The sequence below is a fragment of the Pempheris klunzingeri genome, chromosome 15 (genome assembly GCF_042242105.1).
Source record: "Pempheris klunzingeri isolate RE-2024b chromosome 15, fPemKlu1.hap1, whole genome shotgun sequence".
Lineage (NCBI taxonomy): Eukaryota > Metazoa > Chordata > Actinopteri > Acropomatiformes > Pempheridae > Pempheris > Pempheris klunzingeri.
Window position 1 is genome coordinate 16,409,658 of NC_092026.1, and position 19,036 is coordinate 16,428,693.

General features: G+C 43.7%; 1 protein-coding gene across 1 annotated transcript in view; it reads right to left on the reverse strand.

Annotated features, from left to right (window-relative positions):
• The window catches only part of LOC139214169 (cadherin-24), an 82,896-nt gene that overhangs the window by 24,704 nt on the left and 39,156 nt on the right, over window positions 1-19,036 (reverse strand). Inside the window, exon 5 of the mRNA XM_070844932.1 lies at window positions 4,003-4,184. Coding sequence (XP_070701033.1) covers window positions 4,003-4,184 — 182 coding nt within the window. The remainder of the gene's footprint in view (window positions 1-4,002; window positions 4,185-19,036) is intronic.

The window sequence follows — 19,036 nt, forward strand, 5'->3', positions numbered from 1 at the left end:
GTTTGAAAGACTTCTGACATTGGAAAATGGACACCGGGGCATGTGTCATTACTAACGCATCCTAAATATAGCCATGCATGCTCAGAGAATAAAGCACGGCTGTTTTATTCCACTTTGTTTTCCATGGTTGTTTTTTTTTGTTTGTTTGTTTAACGAAGTGGAAACTGAGGGGGAGCTTAGTGCTAATTTTACGCTTTGTTTGCTTTAATTCTATTAGCGGTAGCCTATCTTACATGTTTTTCATTAGTTGTGCGTGGATTCCCTGAAAGCCTAAATCCCTTTTAACCTATTCAAGTCAGCTTTTTTTTCCATTCGTGTCAAGAGTTTACTGTAACACACCCACCTTTACACAAAATCCCACTACTGCTATCGGGCTACTGCTGCCTGCTGAAATGGTGCCTAGCAGCATCTGTGAATATGCAATATTTCCGTGTTCCACTTAGCTTGCAAGCATTCAAAATGAATTACATGTAACCTGTGAGTCTTCAGTTTTAATATTTCCCTCTGATTCAATCCTGGTCTAATCTGTGTCTGTGCCTCTCTTGGTGCCTTTGTAGAGGGATTAAAGCAAGGCAAAACAGCACGAAGGAGGCCATGTTGAAATACTAATTGTGTGTTTTGTCTGTGTTTTTGAGATCGCTGTGGCTGAAGCCAGTGGGAGGAATATGGTGGGTGGGAGCTATTTACTGTATTTGTTTAGATGCAATTTTCCCACCTGCTTTGCCAGTCGCCCAGCACATGTTGAATTGATCGATTCTCCTTTGACGCACAGCAGGTTGCTCTTGCTTCTCTGCTCTCACTTCTTCATTCCGTCTTGTTGCTGCCTCCCTTCCTACCTCTACGCTTTTTTTTTTTTTTCCTTCGTATTAGCTCTATTTTATTATTTATTTTTTCATTTTTGTCCTTCTGGGTGAGTATTTCTACCTGCCTGTGCCTTTCAGTTTCTAGCTGTGCTAATTTCTCTCTATGGCTGTCACTGATTTTGCAGCTCTTGCTGTTTCTGACTCTTGCTCTCTCCCTTTGCATGTCTCTCTCTCTGGTTCCTTCACACTCTTACTCCCTTGTTACTGCACTCTCTGCTGTCACTGCCTCTCAGGACCTCATTTTAACACTCCTCCCCCAATGCCTCTCTCTCCTCCCCCATCCCTACTCTTTCCCCTTCGTTCCTTGGTCCTCGCCTTCGATTTCTTTCTTCTTGCATCTCTTACCGTATCCAGTCCTCTCCCTGCCTCTCTGCCTCTCTTCAAAGGAGCTCATACTGGGCTTGGAAATCCTGCTCTACACACCACCTCCAGGTGCGGATTGTTTTTAACGAATCTTACAAAACCCAAGGCTGAGAACTGACACAGTCATAAATTCACACACACTTTGTGCCCGCACATACACTAGTGTGCACTCGGATGCTCACCACCACCTCAGCATTCACAGGGGCTTCACTAATTTGGGCTTTTGAATGCAATTTTCTTGACAGATTTTGCCAAATTGCTGTTATTTTGTGCTGATTGTCAGTGCTCTCTGAAAATGAGGCAGCTCCAAAATGGCTCCACACTGTGAATATGTTTGATGAGTTTTCAATGAATTTTATGAACATGTGAGTTTGGAGACCTTTCCTCAACCTCAGGTGATCTGACAACAATTCATTGGGGAGGTTTTCATTTGTCAGTGGTGAGCTACAGTGCTCCGGGAGGTCGGTAAAACAGGACTGACCGACTGTCTGGTCAATAGTAGGACAAGATCTGGTGAAGGTTGATTGATTAGTCAATTGACCATCGAGTTTTTGTCTTACTTGGATGTTTGACCTTCACTGTGCAGAATGATGCATGAGCAGAGCAGATGGTTGTTTTCACATTCATCTGCTGAAAGGGGAAAGTTCCTCTGTGCTCACCTTCAATCTCAGTTTAAGACGTGTGTGAACAGCCATGATTTTATGGCTACCAACTAGTTTGGAACGTACACAGCTGGTAACTGGAAATCTCCAGTGCGGTCCAATGTAATTGGAACCCATAAAAGAGCCTTATTATGAGGTAATTGAACTTCTTTTTATTACCTTAGACCCAAACTATTATTAAAGGAAGAGTATCTTCATGTGGCTTAAAACATGTCTGGAGGAAGCAAAAAGTGCAAACATTTGCTGGTTCCTTCAATGTAAAGATTCACTTTTTTTCCTCTGTTTACAGAGTAATTTCAGAGGGTTTTGACTGTTTATTGGACAAAACAAGGAGTAGGGACCTAGTAAAGGCATTGTACTCTCTCACACTTTATAGACTTCAATATTCATTGAAAGATTGACTGATAATGAAAATGTTCATTAGTTGCAGCCCTCATAAACTTTTAAACATCATAAAATCTCTAAAAAAAAATTATTCCTCCTGTTACAAACCTCCATCAGTTACGGACAAAACAGAGATTTTATATTTCAATATTCTATGTTTTTCTTATTGTCAACAAAACCCATGATCAGAGGGGAACCAACAGCGCGTTAGTCCATCTCCCATTCTTTTATGACTTCCATGACCTTGCCTGTTGCCCCAAGCATATTTGTCCATTAGTGAAGATGAAAATCTTTAAAATGGCTTGAAAACATACACTTACACTCTTGAAAAGGTAAAATAAAACATCTGGGCATGCAAAAAGGATTAAAATGTGTATTTATCAGGGACTATTTTCAGAAGCAGATTTGTTGCTGCTGAGTAATATATTCATGGTATTTACAGCACCAGGAAGATGCACGAGTCAAAATAAGCTACACTGTGTGTGTTTAAAAAAAGAGCATGTAACCCAGTGCAATGGGTGTCGTGTGCACAGAGGAATATAGCATAGTCATATAACGGCATGCTGCAGTGCATATTACACAGGATACACGAACACTTAAGTACACACTGACTGAAAGGTGGCTGACAGCGTTAATGGAGACACATGTACTATTATCGAAGTCTCTGAGGCACCTCTGTGAGGCTCATTTGAAATGAAAGCATCATATCTCAGACATGTCTCCCACACCGGGCCATCCTCCCCATTAAGTCTACAGTACATTACATGTGAGCACAGACGCCTCCGTCCTCCTCCTCGCACGCACATGTATGTACTTTAACAAGCCATAACGGTAATGAGCAGGTGTCAGCGCTAATCTCCCCCTACCATGCACACACATCTTCATGAGAGCGTGATTATTGGAGATGGCAGGCAGCTTAGGGGATGACCATTTGAAATTGAAATCATCTAGTATTACACTAAAGGGAGCTATTACCCAGCTGAACCTCACTGATCCTTCTGTATATGTAAATGTTCCGCACGGAGAAACCTTGGCTGAAAAGTGGCAGTCAAAACACCTCAGCGCTGGTCAAAACATTTCTGCAGCAAATTACACTCAGCCGCTGCAAACATTTGCATTTGGATGCGTCATGCTTTGTTTGAGTTTTGTGTGGATGTTTCATTACGTTTGCTGTAAACAGATGGAAATGCTGATAGAAAAAAAAAATGGAGGCTGGTTCGCAGTGGGTTGAGCAGGAAATTCATTTGTCAGAAACCCATCAAAGCACTTTCATCTGATGGGAGAGAAAAGGTGAGATGAATATAGATCACCTGTTTTAAAATCGTCAGTGGAAAGGCTGCTGAGAGATGAATCACGTCAAATCTTACACGTTTATTCAGTGTCTTTGTGTATCTCCAGGTAATTCCGGGTTAATGAGCTTTGGCAAAATGTTGTTAGCTACAGTGTGGTTTGACTCATAGACAAAGCAAAACCTGCTTCCGTTACCCGTGTCATTGCCACTCCTCCCCTTCATCATCTGCTCTTCGTCTCCTCTCCTGCCCCGCTGCCTTTACAAACCAACGCCTCTCCATACTCCCTCGCGCCTCCCTCACCTCGCTGTTGTCTCTCTCATGACATCCACGTGACCCTTCCCTCCCCTCCCCTCCCTCCCCTCACGCGCACTCCCGTTTCTTTTCTGAACCCCTCCCTCCATCTGTCCACCCGTCTGTCTCTTGTCATCTTTCCCTCACCTTGTTGAGCGTGATGACCGCTTCTTGGTTCACTCCGGTGATGTTGAACGTGTCCCCGGTCTCACCCTCCAGGATGGTATATTCCAGCTTGGCGTTCTCGCCGAGGTCGGCGTCGGTTGCCGAGATGCGCCCTATCTCAGCCCCCGGGATGGCCAGCTCGGAGACGGAGAAGGACCACATACCTGGGGGAGGCACAGCACAGCACAGCACAGCACGTGTTAGGGAAGTGGACTCAGTGATTTCATGTGCTGATACACTTCATTTGTCAGTTAAATATTTAATTTTGTCTCTTGACTTGCTTTCAAATTGCTCCTCCCCACCTGTGCAGAGCCAATATTTACACTATTTCATTCAGATAACGCAGCATTTAATTTAACAGACGTGAGAGGGAGAGCGATGACAGAGATAAAAAGAAAAGGAAGGCAGAGTCTGCGTTTGAGCGCTCGGCACTGAGATGTTATTATAAGCCAGGTAAAATATGGCCAGAAAACCTGCTGGAGAAATAAGCACATTAAAAGAAGCAAGGATTAAAAAACAGAAGGAAGAGAAGAGATTAAAAAAAAAAAGGCAAAGGTTACAGCGAAAGAAAGCTGCTCTTTTTCCCTCAGAACATTTAAACTTGATCTATTCATCACAAACTTCCACTTTTTAGTCTCTGAGTCGTCCATTCCTCCCTCCTGCTAACAAGGATTAACCAAGATAACAGGCTCTTTCATGTGTGCCGCCATCATGTTTGGGCCCATTACAGCAGCCCGTTATTAGAGCCCATTCTGCTGGCTTTGCAGTTTACATTATAGGAACACATTTCTCTTATGATTCACCTGATGCGCCTATCTGATGAAAATATGGAGTAGCAGACACAACGTTGTACATCTGTGAACTCGCATGAATGCTTAAAAAGCACAGACGAGCATGCGCACATAAACTCAAATATCCACCTACCACTTTATTCCAACCTAACACACTCACACTAGCCACCAGCTGCACTGACAAGAATAAGTATGGAAGGAAAGATAGAAATAGAGCGAGGGAAAAGGTAAGATATCACTATTTGGCTCGTGCACACGGAACAGACAGGCTCATTCAAACAGAGCTGTTATCTGCTCAGCTAAAGCTAAGGGAATCAGATAGACCTGTAAATGTGAGCGAGAACAACATCGCGCAAACACATTGGGTTGACAGAATAAAAGATAGCCAGCACTTCAACAAGACAGTATCTGGGCCAACACACAGTCAGATGAATTCTGCAAATCTGACGACATCACAGCGAGACAAGATGTGAGGTTATTTTACTTTGTGGATCAGGATTACGGTTCAGACATCAAAGTGGCACCGGCAAGGCAAAGTTATCCACACAGGGTGTTTGATTGTCGCCTTTTTAAGTCTGTTGGTGTCAAATATGTAATGTGGGCTAAATACTTCTTTAAAAAAAAGAAACACAGGGGTTTCTCGCTCCAACAAGTCCTCTTACCTAAACCACAAAGCAGGTTATTTGTTCATGCCTACCAAAACATGAATAGCCTTTGCAAAGATCTGTTTTTTTCTGTCACCCGAATGGGTACGTTTGGCGAAGTTTTGTTGAGCAATCAAAACCAGAGCCGTAGATGTGGTTTTAGAAATACTGAGGTTTCCCCAATGCCACACCAAAGCCCCAGACACAAAGGAGACATTCTTAATTATTTATGCAGTCACAAAGACTTCTCCACACTCTAGAGGAGGAATACTGAATTATTGGTATATTTTCTATATCGAGCCTAACATTTCAAAAATCAGCAAAACAAATACACGCCAGGTTTTATTTGTAGAATGTAAACTGCATCCAGGCTGCTACAACTGACAGAAGAAATATGGAGAATGTCACCTCAGTGTTGTTCTCTGACCTTGACCAAGGTCATTGTCATGGTTAAACCGACTTGCATTGGCTGTTGGTGGGAAACGGGATGCAAACGGCAGCCTGCAGAGTCAAAGTCAGCCCTGTCTTTTCCCCGGAGGCCACACCAGACAGGACGGGCAGTCCACACAAGGGATTTCACCTTTTACATGTGCAACTTTGAGTATAGGAATGTGTTGATCACTATTACAATGCATATTATGACAAATATCCAGAGAAAAATAAGTTGGAGAAAATGAAGGAAAATTGTCCCAAATTTACCACGACTGGTTCTTGCTTCTTCTATCTTTAATTAATTTGCTCTTGTCTGGATTCACTGCCAGTTATTGACTCTATTGTCTGTGCACAACATGGAAACTGAACACCACTACAGAGCCCCATTGGTGGAACAAAGAGTCACTCTCACGATGAGTCTGTTAGATGAGACATAGATATTTAGTGGTGTTTCATACTGACCAGGATCAGAAGAAGGAAATGTGTTTCTGATGACAAACGGTTATTCCACTGACAATTAACATGTTATTAATGTGGTAATTGGGCCAGTATATTTGCTGTATAACCGCAAAGACGGATTCCATGGGATTAGAACAAATTCCTTCTTGATAAAGATGAAGCCACAGTGAACGTTTTTCAATAAGCTGCCCTTTATGATAAAGTTATTTCCCAGCTATGATCTCTGTGTTTACCTGATTGGCTTCTATTAATTGCTGTTTCATTATCTGAGAGGAAAAATACTATACCTATTAAATGACATATTTGATTTATTAGTGTTTTCTGGCTGCTGCTGCAATGGCAGTGAGATTAATCGATTCACAGTGGACATTATGAACCAGCACATACAACACTGATTCACCGCTGACATTCAGATAGCCCTATTTTCATATTTAAATATTTCAAAATACTATATGTACCAAACAGGTGCTAATGATCATCAATTTCATATAACACAGTCCGTAACTGAAACAGAAACAGCTGTAGGAGGCTTTAAACTGGGTGAGGAAGTTGTGGAAGACAGTTTCATGTCACAGGTCATCATGGCAAGACTGAGCACAGCAACAAGACACAAGGTAGTTAAACCGCATCAGTGAGGTCTCTGCCAGGCAAAGATTTCAAAGCTTCGCGGGGGCTTCAAGACGTGCTGTTCAAGCTCTTTTGAAGAAGCACAAAGAAACGGGTAACGTTGAGGACTGTAGACGCAGCGGTCGGCCAAGGAAACTTAGTGCAGCAGATGAAAGACACTTTATGTTTACTTCCCTTCAAAACATGGCCAAGCAACTCAACTATGCATGAAAAGATGTAAACTGGGATGCAGAAAAATGGCAGCAGGTGCTCTGGACTGATGAGTCAAAATTTGAAATGTTTGGCTGTAGCAGAGGGCAGTTTGTTGGCTGAAGGGCTGCAGAGCTGTACAATAATGAGCGTCTGCAGGCAACAGTGAAGCTTAGTGCAGGTTCCTTGCAAGACTGGGGCTGCATTTCTGCAAATGGAGTTGATTTGGTCTGAATTAATGGTGTCCTCAATGCTGAGAAACACAGGCAGGTACTTATCCATCATGCAATACTATCAGGGAGGCGTCTGATTGGTCCCAAACTTATTCTGCAGCAGGACAACGACCCCAAACATACAACCCATGTCATTGGGAACTATTTTTACACATACACACACATACACAAACACACACACATACATATATACATATATATAGCTCATAGCTAGCATCATAGCATTTTCTCTCACAAATTACAAGCAGCGAGTGTGACAGTACCATTAAGCCCACTGATGGCCTTATGGCTCTAAAGGGCCATGAATTGACTCCATTAACATATGCTGCACTCCAGGCTGCTTTTTTTTTCCTTTTACTTTACCTCCAGGTGAACAACTGTCTCCTCCTCCTCTCCCACTTGCGCAATTTACTTAAGGTGTTACACTACATGCTCAAGAAGTGTTTCCCACGGCTTAAAGTGTAATGTACAGGATATAATGGCTAGCTCCAAAACACTTACTATAATGTATTTACTAAAAGCTACTTTCTGAAAAGAAAAAACAGAAACAAGTGATTTAAATTTACATATAAGTACAAAACTCAATGATCACTGCCTCCAAAAAATGATTTAGTTAGAGATTAAATTAAACTCCTTCAGTGCTAACCCTATTCATGAAGACGAATGTATTGCTCATTATTCATCACTCTGAGTCCCAGAATTAATGCTATTATGTTATTATTTCTCTCTGTGAATACTTTGGTGTACTTCATTACATTTTTTCTCTTCCAATCACTAAAACTGTCAATTTCCCTAAATGCTTCCAGTTTAATAATTGGATAAGTTGGCTCCGGTTCTTGAGAGCGATCACAAACCTTGCATGGTGTTCTTCAGCTTGATCAACCCACTGAAGTGCAAATAATTTCAAGCCTGTAAAAGGCAACTCTTCCTGCAAGCCTGTCTCATAAAACTTATGTTCACATACTGCTAATTTGCAACAACAAATGCATTTTGAGAGATGTCCTTGGAATGTGTTTTACCAGCATAATTTGGACTGAACATATCTGCAAAAGTTCACTAACTGCATATTTCTTTGGTTTCCCTAGAATATTCACTCTTGTAATATAGTCCTGTTACCTGACAGACAAACATTACCATACAAAATCTGTATGGTAATGTTTCATAACGTAATGGTGATGTAATGTTTAAGCACTCAAAGCACTAAAGGTTATGGCTGGGTAAATATACTGGAGGATATAATCCACCCAACAGTTGTGTTTCCCCCCCAAAAAACAAACTGAATTGGCAAAACTGTTATTTCCAACATAATTTCTGGGAGACAGGGTTGTTCCATGTACTCCCTTTCTAAACTTGCTTAGCATTAGACGGAAACAAATTGGGATGTAGAAAAAGAATCTGAAAATGGAGGTTGGGGTGTTATTTCATAACATTTAATCATGATCCGATATTAAGGAACTGAAGTTGAAATGAGAAAAAATGCTTTTAAATGTAATTCTAATAATATTATAATCATACTATATATAACTTTATATGGACATATTCAATTAAAAGCAGTCTTAATGCTCAATCATGCAATGATACTTCAGACAATAATGTGTTTCCACCTTTGTGGCAGACAGTGGCGGCTGGTGCTAAAAATGCAGGGGAAATAACTGAGGTTTGTTTGCCTTCCTCGGTTTCACTTGGACATGCAATCTTGCTCAGGTGCCGGTAGGAAAGGATGAGTGGCACAGTGGACAGAGGCTGTCCACTGTGTGAGCAGGCTGGGTGTGAGCATGGTTGGCATCCACGAGAATTGTCCAAGCACATTAGAACCAAAAAAACATTAAAACAATACTAATTCGCAGTGTGTTCGGGAAAAGTTTGAGGGTTTCCGTTAGATATCATTTTACGTCCGTCAGCCAGGAAGTGAATGTATCCAGACAGACATCAACCAAATACCATTTGAAAACAATATGTAATGGCTGCTAATAGGCGGTAGAAGACTGATAAACACCTTTATTTCACAATTGTTTGTATTATACATCTAAATTATATTTAGCATGTTTAAGTAGATTTTCATATCTTGTAGGGGAGGGCGCCCTAGCACCCTTTACTGGTCAGCCGCCACTGGTGGCAGAACTGTTTGTGTTGTTTCAACACCCACACACACAGAAAACTAGGCCCATAAAGAAATGGGTTCCTGGGTTTGGTGTGGAACAACTTGACTGACCTGCACACAGTCCTGACCCCTTCTCCATCCAACACCTTTGGGATGAATCACACCACTGGCTGTGGGCCAAGCCTTATCAAAAACCATCGGTGCCTGACCTCACTGTGGGCCCAAGCATGTTGTTGTATAAAGCTAGTTTCCATTACATGGTAAAACTTGGAGTGAGAAAGCAATGAGTGCATGGCAACAGTCTTTTAAGTGAACGTATTCTGCAGACAGAATATGTCAACGCCCACGTGGCCCCGCAGGGGTCTCCCCACCAAAAAGGGACAGCGTGCGCCAGTGAATCAACACTAAATGCCAGTTTTATGTGGAATGACTACCATGCCTACCATCTGGGACTGACACAGCACCAGAAGGCTGAGACGAAGACAGCTCGAACATAAACAGGGATGTTGCTAATGAGACAGCAAATTAGGAAAGTTATTTACAAGTCAGAGACTGCGGTTTCTATTGATCTGTGCTATTGTGTGGTGAAGCGGGGCAGAGCACGCCCACGCCGACACAGCAGTCCCAGCCGTGGTCGTTCCATCGCGCACACAGCCACAGAGTGAAGTGCTCCAGCCGCGCTCTCTCTCATACACACTTGTCACACCCAGGGAGCGCTCACGAGGAGAGTGACAAAGGGGGTGTGAAGCTGGCAAAGTAGGCTAGACCTAGTCATTATCAGCTTTCTGCTCACACAGGAGAGCAGCTGGCAACACAAGTCATACATCATTTCCACCTGTGATGGACTGAGGGAAAAGAAAAACAGGGGGATCCAGCCGGGAAAGAGGGGGGAGGATAGTGAAAGGGTGAGTGACAGGGAGAGATTCCCAGCTCACTGTACACATAAAAAAACCTCAAAAGCAGCACATCAGATGAAAATAGAGAGTGGCTGGGATCTGTCCTCTGCCTTTGTTCGCACAGGTAAAGCCATTACAGCAGGCTGTGAGGAATCAGCATGGGCGCGACGGTTCAATGCTTCATGTCTCACTAATATGGGTGCTCCCCACTGAGCTGGCCATAATTGCACCACGGAGAGAAGATCGAAAGCTCCTCTCCACTGTATTTGGGCATGACTTCACAGACAAGAAGACACCCTCTGCGCGTCTATTTCTCACCTCCATATCAGGCTGTTCTGGTCCCCCAAGACTGTTGTTAAACTGGAGTTCACCGAGGGACGTAACAATGACGGCGACTGTCAGGTTTTGCAGGTGATTGGATGAATGGGGCCACGCTGGCAAGAAGATTAGTGGAAAATGAAGTGAAATGACAGGTGGCGAGTGTTAATCAGGGAGGATGTAGTTTAATACAGGTTTAAAAGATGAGGAAAAGAGCTGAAATTGACAAACTGCTGGACAGAGACAGGATGATCTGAAAGAAGAGACTGTAAAAGAACTGATAAATGTGACACTAAATGCAACACAAGAAGGACGGAGTGGGTGGGGAGGGACAGACAGGGGAGAGAGGAATACCCAGCAGGTAACCACTTTTTGAATAGGTTCGTGCTGTAAAATGACAAGATGGGAGAGGAGAGGAGAGGAGAGGAGAGGAGAGGAGAGGAGAGGAGAGGAGGGGAGAGGAGAGGAGGGGAGGGGAGGTGAGGTTCGGGTGGAAATAAAATAATAAAAGTATGCCACTGCGCCACATCTTATCTGAGGCAGAGGCAGAATGTTTCTTGTGATGGTGGTGGAAGGCGTTGAGTTGGGGGAGTCATTAAAAAAATGTCTAGCTGGCTAAAGCGCAAGCACTGGTTTTGAAAATAGCCTGAATAAAATCTGCATCCGTTTAGGAGGAGTCCATCACACAGGCACTCATACTTGAGAGGGCTTTAGGGAAAAGGCCAGAGAGACGAAGGGAGGATCAAGGCGGGGAGAGCGTGATTTAGGCATCATCATGTTAGAGTCAGAGAGAGGGAGTGAGGCTGAACAGATGAAAACAGAGCAGCATTTGCTGTCTAGGCAGAATTTTTACCCAAACCACAACAGGGTTAAAGTAGACTGCATTCAGCAAGAGTGAAAGCAGAAGTGACGGCTTCTATGTCAGTACTAATGGGGTTAATAATGAAACAGTGTAGATCTTTTTTTTTTTACATGCTCCAGGGCAAGCGGTGTAAAACACTGCATGTTGCTGTTTAACTTGCCCTGTGTGGACAGAATGGCCATTAGCCATTACTGAGCTCTGTGCTAATGCCATATGGAGTAGGAGGAAAAGGCAGGGTATGCCTAAGTGTGTGTCTATCTGTGTGTGTGTGTGTGTGTGTGTGTGTGTGTCTCCATTAGTCCATTAGTATGTGAGTGACTGTACTTGCATGCTGGCGTGGGCGCACCCAGGTGCCTAAGTGCAAGCAGTGCTAAACAGAGTTGACTCCGCCACCCCACGTCAATCCTAAATCAATGCCGGCTCCCCTCTGGGTGGGATGAAGTAAAGCAGAGATGACATATATAATGGAGCTTTCTGCAACAGGTGCTGCACATATTCTTAGAAGTGAAGTGAAGCAGCGGGGTTACAAAGAGAACGGGTGCATCAGCTCCAGCCTTCCCATGATATCATGTGGCTAAAAAGCTTTACATTGACTGACTTTGGGAGAAGACTGACAAAATGATGAGATGACAAAGTGGCAGACTGGCTGGCTGGCTGACTGGTTGGCTGAATGACGGACTAATGTGAATAAAAGGAGGGAAAGTACAGTTTGCGGCTGGCTCAAACCAGTTTGACTTGCCGCTGACATTTGCCTCCACCTGCAAGGTATTGTGAGAGAGGACAGAAATGTACGTCGACAGCTCAAAGCAAGAAAAAAAAAAAAAGAGAAATATGACACGGGGCTGAAAGGGAAAGAAGGAGGATTGTGAGTGAAAAGGAGGAAAAGACAGATTGAAAGAGAGAGAGGGAGAGAGAGAGAGAGAGAGAGATGTGACTGAGAGCAATGTTTCCAGCAGTGATTTTACTGTCTATTGAAGCAGAAAGCACTGAACTTTAGATGAAATATTAATACAGAGCAAGAGAAACAGAGGGATAGAGAAAATAAAAGGATAAAAAGCATGCTGGTATTAGCCACCTCACATTTTAATTAGTTTCTCTCTTCATTTCAATTCCTCCATCTCCTATTTGGGCTCTGAAGATGTAAAACTTAATTAGAGAATAACAATTATTGGAAATTATTGCCTATTACCTAATTGTTTAGGTTATCACCATAATCATTATTACTCTTTGCAACTACAACCGAGCATTAGAGCCAGATGAAATTAGTCAAAGCGTTTTAGGAATCAAATACTCGATTTTCCTCCGAAATGTGCTTGTGCAGAGCAGGAAAAGCAGGGGTCGACTTTAATTAACACAAGGTGTTGTCCCAGCCTGAAGGCAGGCTGCAGACTGGACATGGATTTGCTGAGATGAGAAATGCTTCCTCTCGGGACCAAAAAAGCATCAATTTGTGACGACGCTGAGAGTTTTTAAAGAAGAAGAAGAAGAAGCTGGAAGAGAAGAACCAAAAAGAATTCGCCAAGACCTTAATTGAATATTTTTGCAGGCTGCAAGTGATTTACTCTGATTGAATAAATTATGGAACGCCAGTGGGTTAGGGAAATGTAATCAGGACCCATATTTATCATGCTGCTCAGGATCACTCTTAGGAATTGTGGTGAAAGTTAAAAACACTCCTACCTCAGAGTTGAACCTGAGAGTTATGGAAATATGATGTTGTGTTTTACTTTTAATGACAGTTGCGCTGACATATTATACAGTGGAAAGTTTCAAAATGTGGAAAATAGCAACTTTTTATGTCAAGACTTTATGTGAACAGGCAAGTAACTCACTGTTCTGTGGGTAACTAAGTTATCGAGGTTAAGGCTCCATCACCATCGCCGTGATCTGCACCTGCATGTTAATCATCAGCTCACATTGGGCAAGTGGCTCAGCACCCTGCACAGGTCAGCAGTCTGCCATAGAGCCATCACATGTTCACCCTCACATTCACGCCTACAGGCAACAACATGCATGTCTTTGGACTGTGGGAGGACACTGGGAGCCCACACAGGCACATGCAAGCTCCACACAGAAAGGTCCCAGCCAGGTTGCACCTAGAGCCTTCATGCAGGGAGGCGACAGAACTAACCGCTGCACCACCTTTGAGTAAAAATATGAAAAAAAATCATAAATAGGTACTTTATGCTGCCTAGCCACTCGTGTGGCTTAAACCGTGAATGTGTATGCATCTTAAAATAGAATTAGATTTATTAGATATTACAAAATAGATTTTCAGTTTTACAATGAACTGTATGTATTGTGCAATACTATGCACTCAGCAGTTACACTGCTGCAATGCTCCTCTTGTTGTGTGCTCTTACAGGTGGTCCTTGCAAATTATTTATTTCTGTAATTTGGCACAGTGTTGAGATATATACCAGAAAAAGTGAGCATATCTCTAAATCACAGCTTTGCCATCTTTAATCTCAATAACTGAATAAACAGCCTTGTGATTTGCATGAATACAGCTTGTTTTTCCATAATTTCACACAGAGTTGTGGACAAATGAATGAAGCCATGTATCATCTGAGAAGCTGCATGAGCGAAAGGTAGATTTCTATCCTGCAGAAATTGTCGGTCCCACTGAATGTGGCTGTGAGTCTCTGTCTAAAGGTCATGTCCTGGCAGCTCCTAACACTAGGACAGCTCTCCTTAAGGTCAGCAGAGGTAGAAGTCATTTCCTGAGTTGATGAAATGCTTTTACTCCTAGTCCTAAATATAAGACCAACAATGCATCATTCTGAAAGGTTTTGGCTGGTTGAGACCTATTTATTACTCTGAGACACTTCACACATACGAGCTCAGATCCATGATGTATCAGAGAGGAGAGGAGAAAAGAGGGAATGTTAATTGAAGTGCAGTGAATGCATTTTATGACTCCAGACGTATGGTTGAGATGACATTAATGAGATGTCAATAAAATAGCGACTGCAATGCATTGTGGTTGCAGTGACAAGTCTCAAGATAACTCAAATTGAACTACAAGATAATTGATTGTAGCGCAGCCCAGGAGAGTCAAGTCAAACTGGTGTTTTTATTGCAATTATCATTTTATCTATCTTAATATAACGACTGATAATGGTGGCAGATGTTAATGACACCATGAATATAAATGTGCAGATTGAGAGCTGGATAAATGTGTCATTTGCATTAATACAGAAATATATTTTAAGCAGTTTATGTGTAACAGATTACTTTTGGAATCGAGCCTTCCCCTCTGCCGTTTAGCGTGTTTTATGCAAAGCAGTGTACTCTGCATTCATGCACTGTAGCGAAATGAGCCTGGTGAGAATTGAACCCATAATTGCAAGTGCAGCAGTTACAACGTGCTAAACCACACGGGAGCCTTACTACACCCCTGGAAAAACAATGACAGTGCAGGTGCACAGCTTTGACAATGTTAGCGGAGAGAAAAACACTACTTACAGAGAAAATACAGAGAGACATTTTTATTTGAAGCCGGGGTGTGGAACAGTTTGTTTACACCTCTGAGCGACTATATGAGGTTGTGTTCAGGACAGGCCCTCTGTCTACCACTGGTATCTACCTTTGTGTTTGAGCCATCACCCTTCCCTCCTCTTGCAAGTCTCATTCCAAAACATGAAAGTATTGTTCGTTTATATCAAACAGCAAGCCACTCCTGCTTATTTGTAACCTATTCAAAACAGCTGGAAGCAACAGATTCCCGCAAGGCCCTGCGGGGTCCATCTTGGCATCACATCAGTCTCTCTCCACCCCCCAAAGTTTATTTTATACCTGTTCAGCTCACACAATGATCGTCTGTTTGCCCAATATGTTCAGATATATCTAGGATTTACACGAATGCCGTAAACGTTTGGAGCAGCACTTTGGACTTGCCAGCCTTTATGTGTAAGGGATGAGAGCGCAGGACTGAGGCGATTCGTTTTGCACCCCGGCGGCAGAGCAGTTTACCCCACACTGTTTTTCTGACAGAGACCGTATAGCGGATGGAGCTACTAAGCATATCTCGGGGAAGATGACGTGCCGGCCCATTTCCAGCTGTGTTTTGGGAGTCCAGAGAGAACGGGGGTCAAGAGTGCGGCGAGGGCAGGAGGGGATGGCAAAAGACCTCAGGGAGCATGTTCAGTTGGCTGCTCTGGGATCCTCAGAGAGTTAGTGGTGATGGTACATGCTCAGCCGAGTGGACATCGGTGTAGTTCCTCAGTGGCAGGGGATAAGGGATTTTGAGGGACTTTCAAAGAGTGTTCTTCTCTGTCCATCTTCTTTCCAAGGATCCATTTTGATGGGCTCAAGTTTGAAGCCGAATTTGCACTTGTGTATACCGGCACGAAAGGCAGGCTAGCTGAGAGAAAAAAAACACACCCAAACACACGGCGATGTGAGACAGCTAGCAATGGCCCGCCACACCCCGTTGAGGATGTGCCGCTCACAGTCCAGCGACTCCATTCATCAAGCTAGACAGAGAGAAAGAGAGCGTGAGAGAGGAAAGGAAGAGTGGAGAAGTAAACAGAGGCTGAGAGGTGAAAGGTAACGTTGCCAGACAACAGCAGAAGGATTGAGTGCTTGGGGACGACAGCAGGTAAAGGTAGGTAAGAACAAAACAGACAGGTAGCGAGGAAGGAGTGATGGAGGGAAGGAAAAGAGAGAAAGGTTTAGACGCTGCCAGGAAGGTTCCCATTAACATGGAAATCACTTCTTCTTCCCCGGCTCTCCATGGCTCACTGATGGCTCGGCAAAAAGAGAATGGCTTTAGCTCCTATTATTCTGCGTGAGGGGGCACACTGCCAGGTCAGATGAAAAAGTAACGCAAAAAAATAAAAAATTGTCAAGACAGTCTCTTTGCACCCCGTCTCCATGCCTTTCTTGTGTACTCTCTACAAGCAAAGGATCCAGGCATTGCCGGGGAGAGTGTGATGGATTCACCTAATTTCCACAGAGGCCCAAGCTTTATACACTGAGAGAAGAAAAAGAAGCAGGAACAGAAATGGCTCTGCTTATTTTTTGAGGGAGGGTTAATGAAGTTTTAAATTTTCCTGTTTTTCCTCTGTGATGGCAGAGAAAGTTGTGAAAATGGAAATTCTCTAAGTGTGGAGAATTTAAGACCCTCTTGGGGTTCTATAAGGCTGGATTGCCTGCATGTAGGTCTATCGGAAACCTTGTGTTGTATAGGGTGATTACTGCACGATGAATCTCTCCTCACAGGCTGCTTTGGCTGCACGGGATTGTGGAAGAAAAGCTCATCAGGGGAAGCTCTGCCTGCAGATTTCTCACAGGAGCCGCCAATTTGCTGGGGCTCTAATGTCAGCGTAAAGCCTCATTTGTTTGTGCTGGTGCATGTGCAGGAGAACAAGAGAGCGCGAAATAGGGAAGAGAACAAAAAAGCCACTACTCATGAGGCTGCCTGACCACGCTACTTCAACACCCATGCACCCGCTGGACACACAACACACACACACACACACACTCAAGTCAGTTAGTGGGCTGCAGCATTCAGACCCACGCTGGATAAAAGCCTGGAGGAATCTATCCAAGCAGAGCTCTACTGTGCTTCCATTGACTCCAGGGCAAAGGCACTGCAATGGCAGGCCTAATTGTACTGTGTGATATGAGGGAGCCATTTCAGGAAAGGCCTTTCATGCCTCAGTGACATCTCCAACCCCTGAGCTGGCTGTATATACAAATATTGCATATGTACTGTATGTGAGACTGTATGTGCTTGTAAATTCTCCAAGGGTGTCTTTAAACATACTGGATCAGCTCCAGCTGTCAATAATAAATCACATACACTCCACCCAGAACCAAACCTCTGCCTTTCATGTTCAATGTACAGCACATGTGCAGAAATATACCCAAATTCATGAACAGAACGTCTGTTTGCATCATGGCCTCCGAACACAACCCTGAAGCTCTGCCTCATCCCATTTCCCAGCATCCCCTCAGCTCTGTGTGAGATGAAGTGATTTTCAGCTAGCCTGATTATCAACGTCACATAAAGCCATTAGCTGTACTCCTCCTTTCTTTCCGTTCACCCCCCCCCCCCCCCCCCACCACCACCACCACCCATCTCTATCCCTCCATCCTGTCGTCTCCCTCCTCCCTCCTTCACGCTTTGGTGAACGTGCCCCCAGGACTTGCTTTCATGCATTCTAAAGAGTGCTGGCTTCACGTCTTTATCGCGCCAGTCCCAACAATGGAAGACATCAGCGCGTGGGCTGCGATCATTGGACAGGACGACAGGAGGTGGGCGGCCGCATTGGACCGGATTGGCCTACGCACGTGTCCCTTAACTCTGATGAGCCCATTACTAGTCCTGAAGCGCACATTAGTCATGCCATTTAACTAAATTCATTATCGATGCCCTATTGAGGAGGACACAAGCTATTTTCAATATGCATTAGATTTTATTGAATGTGATGCGACTGCTAAATAGGATATAACAGCAAATGATGTAGGCTCATGGCAGCTCTGGTGGCTGCTGGTCTACATAGGCAATTTTATGCCATTTTTCTAGATTTTCTGAAAGTGCCATTGTTAAATAGAAAGAACTATGAAGTCACAAGAGTCACAGTGCTTCCCTCATGTTCTATTAACATTATTTTAAGCATTAATATTGTAAAACCTGTGATTAATAATTTAAGACCAGCATTTGAGGAAGCTTTGATGGACAATATTAACCTGGGAATGGAAGTGATTGCTTGGCAGTGAGCACAAATGTTCATTAACAATAGCTACAGTAGTTTATGGTGAGACTGTGAAAGTGGATGGTTTGACGAGTGGGATTTCTCAGCACAGACACAGTCTGCCACACCGACTAAAAATGATTGTGTGCTGAGGGTGTTGGAATAGGAACAGATGGGAGAGAGAGTGATAAGGGACACGAGGGTACCGGGTGTGTGAAGAGCACACACTGGGAGAGTGGGAGTCAGGAATGTGCGTGTGTGTGTGTGTGTGTGTGTGTGTGTGGAGGGAGAATCTATGTGTGTCTCTGGGCCTGACAGGGAATGACAAGGTCTGTCACCTCTCTGTCACCCCTATGTCTCCTCACCTCTGACTGCTGCATGAATGTGTTTGTGTGACCCAGATGCGTGTGCGTGTGTGCGTGTGTGTGTGTGTGTGTGTGTGTGCGTGTGTGTATCAGAGGCAAAAGGATAAGGTAGATTCCAACAGATGCAGAGGATACTCGTGCCACAGATGAACACAGCACACAAGGTTAAGTCGTTATGCCAGCCTTTGAGCACTCTTAGCTCACCCACGCATCCCTCTTTGTTGCCTGTACTCCTCTTCGCCTTTTTTTTTTTTTGCATCAAATTTTCTAAAGGACATAATACTGTGATTATACCTCCTGACTTCCTCCAATTGATTCACTCCCCCGCTGCCTTTCTTGTGCGTTTGTCTCCTTGTCTCCTTCTTCTCTTTGGTTTCCTCCATGTTCTCCGAACT